Source organism: Trachemys scripta, chromosome 19, assembly GCF_013100865.1.
Source record: "Trachemys scripta elegans isolate TJP31775 chromosome 19, CAS_Tse_1.0, whole genome shotgun sequence".
Lineage (NCBI taxonomy): Eukaryota > Metazoa > Chordata > Testudines > Emydidae > Trachemys > Trachemys scripta.
The window spans coordinates 5310888-5321525 of NC_048316.1; the positions used below are offsets into that span (position 1 = coordinate 5310888).

At 41.6% G+C, this 10638-nt stretch overlaps 1 protein-coding gene across 3 annotated transcripts; it reads left to right on the forward strand.

Moving 5' to 3' along the window:
• Positions 1-518: 518 nt before the first annotated feature.
• PEX10 (peroxisomal biogenesis factor 10) lies at positions 519-10144 on the forward strand. 3 transcript variants are annotated; one of them, XM_034753718.1, is made up of 6 exons: positions 519-661; positions 1243-1323; positions 1955-2172; positions 2906-3081; positions 4449-4584; positions 9844-10144. In XM_034753718.1, the coding sequence occupies exons 1-6, from the start codon at positions 550-552 to the stop codon at positions 9910-9912; spliced, it is 792 nt and encodes a 263-aa protein (XP_034609609.1). In that variant the 5' UTR covers positions 519-549; the 3' UTR covers positions 9913-10144. The 3 variants fall into 3 exon arrangements, with proteins under 3 accessions (XP_034609609.1, XP_034609606.1, XP_034609608.1); XM_034753715.1 differs by having other exon boundaries at positions 1955-2352; positions 9844-10142; XM_034753717.1 differs by lacking the exon at positions 1243-1323 and having other exon boundaries at positions 1955-2352; positions 9844-10142.
• The last annotated feature ends 494 nt before the right edge of the window (positions 10145-10638 follow it).

The window sequence follows — 10638 nt, forward strand, 5'->3', positions numbered from 1 at the left end:
GCACGGGGAAGGGAAGGGAGTTGCCCAAGGTCACCCAGCAGGCCAGTGGCAAGGCTCGGAATAGAAGCCAGATCTCCCAAGTCCCAGTCCTCCATCCATGAGGTCTTGCTGCCTCCTTACCATGGGCCCATCCTGAATGGTGTGCGGGCGCCTTGGCGTCTCTGCAACGCAGCCAGGGGATGGGCAGGGTGGGCAATGCCAGGGGACATCGCCATGGCAACACCCCCAGAGCACTGCCATAGAGCTCTGGCGGGAAGGGGCAAGGTGGCTGCCGTGAGGAATTGTGGGTACTGAGTGCGGTATTGGTTGCGGTAGCACTGAGGCCCCAGGCCTGCTCTGCCCCTTTAAGTGGCTCTCGCCCCTCCCATCTTGGAGGTGCTGTGATGACGCACAACTCTTGCGCCTCGCGAAGCCAGCCTATTACGTCAACCTAGGCGTATTACGTATATGCTAGTGGCCTACGTTATCTTCGTGACGCTACGTGCAGCGGACGGTGGCCGAGAGAGGGAACTTTTCTTCCCGTTCCTATCCCCACCCCCGCCGCTCAGGATGCCGCTGGCTCCGGCTGGGCCCGCGCACCTGGTGCGCTGCGGGCAGAAGGATGAGCTGTATCGGAGCGGCTTGCGGAGCGGGGCTGGGGCAGCGCTGCACGGCCTGGCGGGTGAGGGGCTAGGACTGGGGGGAAGAGAAGGGCGGGGGCTCGCGTGGGCGGGAGGGGGGGGGGGGGGGGGGGGAGGAGAAGGGCGGGGGCTCGTGTGTCGGAAGAGGGTGCGGGGACCTGGTCCCTGTGCACAATGCAGTTCTGGAGCTGTACCTGTTGATTACTTCCCCTACCCCGGGTAGGTTTATTGAAACCTTTCAAAGTTTGAGGCCTAGCCAGCCCCAGCTAGTCCATGGCTCCCCTTAGCCCTAACAGTCACTGTAAGAGGTTGAGAGCTTTACTCCTGGGTTTATTAAAAGTATTCCTGGCAAGTGGAATTTTGCTCCTTTAAAAGGCAAAGGTCATATTCTTGTGTTACTGCCCAGCTGTTCAGGTTATTAAACCTAAAAACAAAACAAACTCCTCCCTCATCTTCTACCTCCCTTCCTCACCGTCTGCCGTGTCTCCTAGTTTGGATAATGAAAATGGAGTAGTCTGTCTGATGCACAGTGCTGCAAAGTTTGGGCAATAATCACTGCTGGGGAGTGTTTTAAATCCAAACTGGTTTTGGAATAAATTTTGTTATTAATCTTACCTTTTAGGTACTAAGAAATGGTTGGAATGGAGGAAAGAGATTGAACTTCTTTCTGATGTAGCATACTTCAGCCTCACCACTTTGTCTGGTATTGTTCATAAAGTTTATTTGACATGGTTTGGGGGGTAGGGGGAGTAAACAACAGGTACATGGTTTTGGGGGGGGGAACGTTGAGGGTATGGTTCTGGTGTGGAGAAAACGGACTCTGTTTCTGTGATTTATTTGTTGGCTGAGTTAATTACCTGCTTACAAATATTTAAGGGTTCTGGGTTGCTGTCAGTAGTGTAAATGTAATGGGGGGGGGGGGGGGGGGTTCTAGAAGTTTGGTTATTTTTATAGATGCCTCTTTTTGTTAAATGTAAATACAACTTCAAATATTTGGTTTGTTTAAGATATAGCATTTATTTAAAATCCATGTGAAACAACCCATCGTTTACTATCTTGCTCCCACCAGCACTATTGGAAGACTGCTTTCTGAAAACAGGGCCTGTACCATGAAGAATTATGCATTATGGTAGTAAGCTTGGTGTTTGAGTAATTGCAGGATTGGGCCCATAAAAGATTTATAGTTTAAACGTAATGATCACATCATTTGGCACTGAAATTTAAGCCACCTTTGGCGCTCCTAAACATGGCATCTATTTTAACAGGGCATGTCAGTAATGAAAATAAGAATGCCATCTTACCCATCTTCTACTTTTGTCCATGTTATCTTTCAGGTTATCAAACTCTTGGTGAAGAATATGTTAATATTGTCCAAGTTGATTCTTCCAAGAAGAGAATCCCTTCTCTGCTTCGACGAGCCATTTTGATTTCTCTTCATACTGTTTGTCCTTATTTGTTGGACAAAGGATTAATCCATCTGGAACATGAGTTGCAGACAGAAACTGGTGGGTCTAGAATCTTGCAAAGCAATGGTCTACGTGGCAGGACTTTGGTACGAAGCTGGGTGCAGAAACAAGTTGGCAGACTGACAGAACAGCAGAAGAAAACCCTTTTACAAACTGTGTATGTCCTCAAGCAATGCATCCCCCTGCTCCGTAGGCTGCATCTGGCAGTATTTTATATAAATGGCCTCTTCTATCACATCTCTAAAAGGATCACTGGAATATCTTATGTACGTTAAAGAATTCGTTGATTGAAGACACTTTTCTTAACATAATGTTGTATTTTGGCTTCAGCAACAGTATTGAATGTAAAAGGGATGTAGAATTTGGCCTGAGATGATCAGTAAATTGGGCAGTGCCTAATAATTTTAGAGAGAGTTTTCAATAATTCATGAGAGAGGGTCATGTCTCCCCCCTTCCACTGCTAACAAATCTAGATTAATTAGAGACCAGTTCAGGCCCTAATGTAATTCTAGAAAACAAGTGAATCTAGCCAAAACTATATTTGGGGCACATGCATTCACTGCTAGTATGTGTGGAAGCATTGGTAACTAACTGGTGTGACTCTATTGTATGGGAAATCTGATATATACAGTCTTAGGTTCTCATTTTTAACTGCACTTTTCAAGCTAGTGGCTTAATGTAATGTAAAACTGTGTCTTTAGGAAGATTATGGGAGGAGGTGGTCAAAACTGAGATACTAGCAGATCCATGGTGAGACTCATGAAAACATGACCTTTTGGATGGTAATTTAGTTTCTCTTTTCCTGTCTGAACTATGCAGCTTCGTGTTCCAGGATTGCGTGGAGATGACCAAAGCGTTCGATCAAGTTACAAGCTTCTTGGGATAGTTTCACTGCTGCATCTTGTACTAACAGTTGGTGTTCAGATATACAGCTTCCAACAAAGGCAGAGGGCAAGACAGGAGTGGAAACTACACTGCAACCTCTCATATCCAAAGTATGATGTTCCTAACTTGCTGGGAAGCGGGTGGAAGCAGGAATAATTGTGTGGGAATTTTCTTATCTATAACTAATGGGAAATTCTGTGGTGGAGCTCCAATCACAGCTAAGCACCAAGGTAACATAAATACTATAGGGTAGGTGGAAGGGACTTCTTCGGATGCCATGCAGAGAATTGCTATACATCTTCTATCACTAATGAGAATGTGTTAAATTACAGTAGCCAGATAGGACACCATTGTGCTAGGTACTGTGCAAACATATGACAGACTGCCCCAGCCCCCAAAAGCTTGTAATATTGTAACTTAATGTGACTACAAAAGTTGTCGGTCTGAGTCCTCCTCCTACTGGCAAAATGTATCAGAGGGTATCTCTATACTGCATTTTAAAACCCATGGCAGAAAGGCTCAGAGCCTATAGCTACAGACTGGCTCAAGCTCTGGCACTAAAACCAGCAGTGTAGATAGCTCTGCAGCTCCACCCCCTTAGCATCAGAGCCCGAAATCTAGTCCAAGCCTGAATGTCTACACCACTGTTCTTCGTGCTGCAGCACAAGGCTGTAGAGTCAGGCTGAGACTCGCTGCTACAGGTTTTAAAACCGTGTAGATTTAAACACATACACCCATCCATCCTCCCAATTGGCTTTAATTGTCCACTTTGTTGAAAATCTCAGCTGATGCCAGGGATTAAATGGATTATGGTGACTGAACTACTCTCCTCCTACCAGAGGTGGGCTTTTCAGGGCAGGATTGAGGCATACTTACAGCACAGGCAGCAGTACATCAACACTTCCACCTCACTGGCCTTTCCACATGACCCTTATTGTCAGGCCCTGGACTCATGTAGGGCAACCACTGGCAGCCTGTCGTGTTGTCCCTTTTTCTCCACTCTCACTCACCTGTGCAGTGTCTGGGCTCTTTTAAGTGCTGCTGTTACTTTTTTTTTTTTTTTTTTTCTTTGAAATGTGTGACTAAAGGGTGTTTTCAAAATTGCATCTCTGTCACTTTTCTCAAACTTCAATTTTAGCAGATAATTGCCTTTTCATAGACTATTTTTAAGTTTTCAAATAACTTCACATTCAAATAAGAAAAATGTTGCCTTGACACTAGTGCTCCTGTTCCTTGTCCCCTTCACTAGAAGCATAGCATGAATTATGGTCCAGGTTGTCTTGGGCAACTCAGGCTGTGTTCCTCATACCTCATTCTATGTCAGTATCACTGACATTTCTGAAACATTCTTAATGAGGGGAACGTGTATAACTCTTGAGCATAAGTGGATTTGTTTCCATGCATTATATCAGTAGGAGTGTTTTACGTATTCTGGCTGTTACATTTTAGTTTAACTGTATATTTATTATTCAATCAGAAATCAGACTGAGGAAAAATCTGTTGTACGCAGTTCCCGATGCACATTGTGCTTGGAAAAACGTAGGCATTCAACAGCCACTCCCTGTGGCCACCTGTTCTGTTGGGAATGCATCACAGAATGGTGTAACACCAAAGTAAGTGGGAAGGAGTTGACTTTGAAAATGTGGAAGAACTATTGCATGATTATTCTGGAATAATTTTCAGATTCAGTAGTAAACTAACCTTCCCTTAGTAGTTAAGAGACTCAAAATCCCTATCCACATTTTGGAGGGGCCTGTGCTTGCCAAGGTGACCAGTTGACTTGAGCTGTAAACAAATGTGTAAATGTTCTCTGCATTACAGTAATGAGGGGAAAAGGACCTGAGTGTTTGTTTACAGCACCACTCTGGCTATGCAAATTCAGAAATGCTGTTGAACTTCATTGAAGTTGTGAACTTTGATAAATTATGGGATTAGTCATTACTTACATCTGGAGATGTGAGTTCCAATCATGATTTAAGTGAACCAAGAAAATAAACTGAGTTTTCCTGGAGCCCAGTGAGCATTTGTCCATATTAAACCACCATATAAGTACAACTGGAAAAGCCCAGGAGTGGTGTAGGGCACAGCTAACACCTCCATCCTGGACTCAGCCTGTTAACCCTTCTTCATGGGCCACAAAATTTTTGTTCTATCTCTCCTACTTTTAATGACATAAATGGTTGCATTTTGCTATGGATTAATTTTCCGTGCTGTGGCTTTTTTTCATGGGATGGTGGTAAGCTTCTTCATGAAAAGCAAAGCTTCCAGTAAATGAATCATAGGGTGGTATTTACAAATTAAAAATGTCTTATTAAAACATTTGGAAAATAAACTTTGTTCTACAAGTGCTTCCAAGTTGATGAACAAGTCAATATATCAGTTAAGTCCATAGTAGCTTAAATAATGTGTATTTTCATGGGTCTAGGGAAATGCATTTATCCACAGGGCAGCTTGTCTCAGATTTTAGGGCATGTCTGCACTACAAGAGATACAGTGGCATAGCTGTACCACTTTAGTATAGATGCTTACTACAACAACAGAAGGGATTTTTCTATTGCTGCACTCTTGAGAGGCAGTAGCTAGGTTGATGGAAGAATCCTTCCGTCAACTGAGCTGTCTATAGTGGCCCTTAAGTCAACCAGTGAAACTTCAGTCTTGAGCACTATAGAAAGTTAGGTTGACTTAAGTTTGAGATGTAGATCAGGCCTTAGCAGACACGTGTTATAAAGTTAACACTATCTCTATGGAGAAGGGTCCCACCCTCCTGATTTTGTCAGTTAAACAGTATTTTTCCCAGGCTCCAAGAATAGTTTATAAACTATTACATACTAGCCATAGTCTGTTTTTAACCCTTTTCCAAACTGGAAAACCTGTTTGGTGATTTTGTGTGGGTAACAGGTTGTATGTTTTTTCATTTTGTCCCACCATTGATGGATTTTGGCACATCACCCCAGCCCTGGAGCTTAAAGGTTCCTTTGCTTTGTAAGGCTTTTGGGACAAGTGTTTGTGCTGAAATGAGTTTACAATAGGCCAATACATGATCTAACCACAGTATTGACCATTCAGAAAAGTGAAATCCCTGAGTAGGGAACATTATTTGTATATCATATTGGATGGGCACTTTAGAAGAGCTATTAACCCAGATGTACATTTTTCCTAACCAGTTTCCCTGTCTTATCAGAAGGGGAATACAATTATCTCCCACCCCCTCTGTACGCACACTACAAGTAATGAGCTGCCAGAGCATAAGACCTGCAGTTAAGTTGATCACATAGGAAAGTATACCTTTCAGGCCCAGGTATTTGACTGAGCACTTCTTTCTGGGGTTAAGAGTGATGATTATGTAAGAAGTACCTCTAAATGCTAGCACTTCTGACTCAAAAAGCCCAATTCAGCCCAGCTGTAAGCAGGTGCCATCCATAGATACCACAGGAGCTGTACCTGCTTACAGAAGATGAAAGTTTAACCCTCAGTGTGGTCCAGTATGGTATCATGAATGAGATTGATTGTGCATTCCTTATTAAACCCTTCTATGACTGTGCACCACATAAACATGAGCAACTCTTGCAAAACAGAAAAATGGTAACTCATCTGTATACCCCCTCTTTCCCTGCAACTGAGTTAGCTTTTACTGTACATCCAACACTTCACTACCTACAAGACTAAGCTCTCCTACTTGATGTTAGAGGCTGGTGAAATTCCTGGATGCCAAGTTCACACTCAATAGCCTACTGGCAATTTCAGTATCATACACCTAGAGTCCAAAATGGAGAGTGAAACCCAAACACCAAAACTTGTTCAGAGGACTTCTACTTTGCACCTTCAATCAGCTGTAAATACAAAGATCTAGATATCCACACACCTGATGGTAGGTGGCACATTAGAGGCCCTTTTAGATCAACAGGCAAAGACATGCTTTCTACAAGGCATACTATAGACTAGCATCTTTCCCTAGACAGCTTAGTGAGTAGTATTTCATGCTGAAATAGGTCTGACAAATGCCTCATTAGGTTTGAAGTCCATGTTACAATCTACTTTGAATCAAGTAAATAAATTTAAAGTATTTCTGATCAAATTTGTGTATTACCAAATTTTTGGAAGTTAAGTGATTCCAGACTACTCTAGACTTGGTCAGCCTCTCATCCCCCTCACCCTCTTGACTTCTTAACCAGGAAAGGTTAGAAGATAACTAAGATTTTCTATCTTGAGAGCAAACAGTATGCAAACTTCAGCACTTCCATGGATGCTTACAGTAATTCTGCCATAGGTTGTTAATGTCTCTTGAGTCTGCAAATGTTTCCCTTGTGCCAGCACTAATTGTGGCTTTAGTGTCTGAGCTCAGTAGCCTAGCAAAAGTGATAGCTATTGAGTAGTAAACATGTACTAAATAGTCTAGGCAAAGGAAAGTTCATGCAAGATGGCTCTCTCACACTGGCTATTAGCTAAGGATCAGTCTCTTTAAAATTTTGCAGCTTAGTGCATTAGAAAGTATTTTCTTCTTTTTAAATGGCAAAAAGAATGTATGGCACTTGTAAGACTAAGATCTGAGTGAAATCCCAAGATGACAGATGGATCTCAAACAATAGCAATAAGCTGCCTGGAATGTTCAGATGGTTCGAGCAGTCTGGCTAATATATGGCACATTAACTTTCTCTATTGGCTGAGTGCATCACTGATTGAAAAACTAAAACATCAATAGCTCTACATTGTAAGATTCTGAATAAGTAAACTGGTTTATAACACACTGAACAAAGTCTGGTTGTGGGTTACTTGAGAGCATTCTTGGAAGATTTAAGTGAATAAGATAGAAGTCTGAGTTCATGTACAGCTACAAATAAAATTATCTTGAACATCATGTGCTATGAGGAAGGTATTTTAGTGTATAGGAGGGAATTCGTTTGTAGTCAAGTGGCCATTTCAATTCTGGAGTTAGTGATCTTAGTCTTGGAGGGCAAGCCAGAGTGGTGCAATAGTAGCCTACTTGAGCTACTGCTTTTGATGGACTTCCCAGAGGCCTGTTCTGCTCACTGAAGGAGCCCCTTCATCTTAAAGGGACAGGAATCTGGCCTAACACTGTAGGAGCAATCTGCCTCAGCAGGCAGTAGTACTCACATGCACGTAACCTCAACTGACAGATCATTTAGGGCTGTTATAGAACCTGCAGGGTCATGGGTTAGTGCTTTCTGTAGTTTTATATTGGAACACTCCATTTTCTTTCATCTTCACCTGCTTGTACCGTAGCTTCTGTAAGTTTTTTGCCTCTGTAGTTGGCAACCATTTAAATACAACTCCACAGCAATTTGTTTTTTAAAAGCCCAAACCTGTAAAGCAGGGTTTCTCAAACTGGGGGTCAGGACCCCTCAGAGAGTCACAAGGTTGATTACATGGGGGGGGGTCATGAGCTGTCAGCCCCCACCCCAAACCCTGCTTTGCCTCGAGCATTTATAATGGTGTTAAATGTATAAAAAAGTGTTTTTAATTTATAAGGGGGGATCACACTCAGAGGCTTGCTATGTGAAAGGGGTGACCAGTACAAAAGGTTGAGAGCCACTGCTGTAAACTAACTACATTTACATAGCAGCCAGTGCTTAAATACAGTAGTGGGTAATTTAGGGATGCAAAAACCCTCAATGTTGCTATAAGAACTTTTACATTTTCTAACTCATTTGTATTGCACATGTACACACTACTCCTTGTTGAGCTATTTTACTGTATGCTTACAGTATATGCATTGTGGCTGAGTTAATGCAACTATTAGGAAGCGTTACTGAGAGAATCCTAACTTTATTTTGCTTTAATATTTTAGTAATAGCTTTCATTTGTCATCACCAGCAACTACATATTTACCTTGTGACCTGAAAGCTGCCTTTTATAGTAACTGAAATAATGGAGCAAAATTTTTCACTTCAGAATGAGTAAACTGCTTTCTAGTTAACTAGGTCTCTTTAATGAACATGTGCCCATGCAATATTTTCTTTATATGAATAGCTGAATTAAGATCTCATTGCTCATGAAGCACCAGCAACCTGTTTAATATAACAAGTATTTTTATCTCTTATGCTTGTGGAGCTAAAGAATGCAGATAAGTGATCCTGCCTAGCTGAGAACTAGAGACCTACAAGCTAGCTGAACAGCCAAAAAAGACAACATATGGTTTAATTTGTTGGAAAATACTGTTATTTGGGTAATATATTGGGTCTTTCATTTGACATAGATTTCCCTGGTTTTCCTATTTCATACAACAGAAAGGCTCACTTCAGTCCTCTCTGCTATAGCTATGAGTCAGCTGGAGCACTTGCGTAAACCACTGGCCTCTCACCTAATCTAGGTGGTCTTCCCTTCCACGTTGAACCTTCATTTATCTCCCCTCTGAGAATTGTGTACATCTTCTACCCTTACCCGTGGCTTGACTTTGGTTTTAAGTTCTCAGAAGAAGGCATTTAACACTAGTCACCCTTTTGAGCATTTTCATTTAATGTGACACTTACTGCCTGAACCAAGTAAGTTCTCCTGCATGTGTTCTTCCTTGTAGCAATATCTGAAGAGGATTTTATTGTCTACACAGCTAATAAAGGTTCACCTTGAGGGGCCACTGTAATGTACAGCTTGTTCATTAACCATGCATTATAAAGCTTAGTAAGGTCATGTCCTGTACTAATAAAACATTGTCATTTAAATTAGGTGCAGTTAATTTGAATAGAGGATAGTGCTTTATACAGTTAACCTTGCCCTAAAAACTAGACAGAAGGAAAGATTAGTGTTTAGAATTAGGTAGGGCTACTCATTCCTTTGTCTAGATTCCTCCAATGTGCTCATGTTTAATTTTTTTTTGGCTTATTAACACTTGGTAACTTAATCTTTCCCTTTTTTAGGCAGAGTGTCCATTATGCAGAGAGAAATTTCATCCTCAGAAACTGATCTATCTGCGGCATTATCGATAACTGTATCAAGCCACTACTGTTGCCCCTGACAAGATCCTAGGCTTCACTATCCTTATCAGCCAAAGCAGCCATAATACAGTTTGGCTTAATCCATGAGCAAGACTTTATTTTGAGCCTAAATCTTTTTATACAAGATAACTGTTTTTACTGCTTGTACAAAGGTGATCTTCTCATTCCTGTTACAAAATAAACTTGGAAAGTACTTCGGTCTACCACCTTCTCTGCCTGCTCTTGTACCTCAGACCTTGACCTGCCATGTTAAACGTTATTCCTAAAAATTGCTTAGAGCAAGTGCTCTAAACTTATTTATGCTGTTTATTTGCATTTCACTTTGAACAATAAGTAGGCTATAGAATGAGGATATTAAGTAGACTATTGCTCTTGCAGTTAGTTGCAAACACTGTGGGAGGACTTAAATCCAAACAACCTTTCGTGGCATGCTTTTAGTATTATGGAAGTTTTAGGATTAAGACTTGCATATAAATGTTGGATCTTTGCTCCCTTCCTGTTCTCCTAAAACCACAACAATCCCTGCTGAAGCTTCAGGTAGAAATAGTATGTGTGCATATGCTTAGAGTAGAAGAAATTAAAGTTATGACTAACTGCAGTGGAAATTCTCATAAGAAATATGAATCCTAATAGCACCATTCTATTTTTACAGCATAATTAGGGTTAACAGTAAGAAACTTCTCCGCTTCAATTTAAACTCAAATTCCAATAGAACAT

What these genes read in the sequence shown, in the direction of transcription:
- PEX10 (XM_034753715.1), top strand. Translation starts at nt 550, where the DNA reads ATGCCGCTGGCTCCGGCTGGGCCCGCGCACCTGGTGCGCTGCGGGCAG. An exon ending in CAGCCTCACCACTTTGTCTG is followed by an intron (nt 1,324 to 1,954) that starts GTATTGTTCATA and finishes GTTATCTTTCAG; the next exon opens with GTTATCAAACTCTTGGTGAA. An exon ending in CAGAATGGTGTAACACCAAA is followed by an intron (nt 4,585 to 9,843) that starts GTAAGTGGGAAG and finishes TCCCTTTTTTAG; the next exon opens with GCAGAGTGTCCATTATGCAG.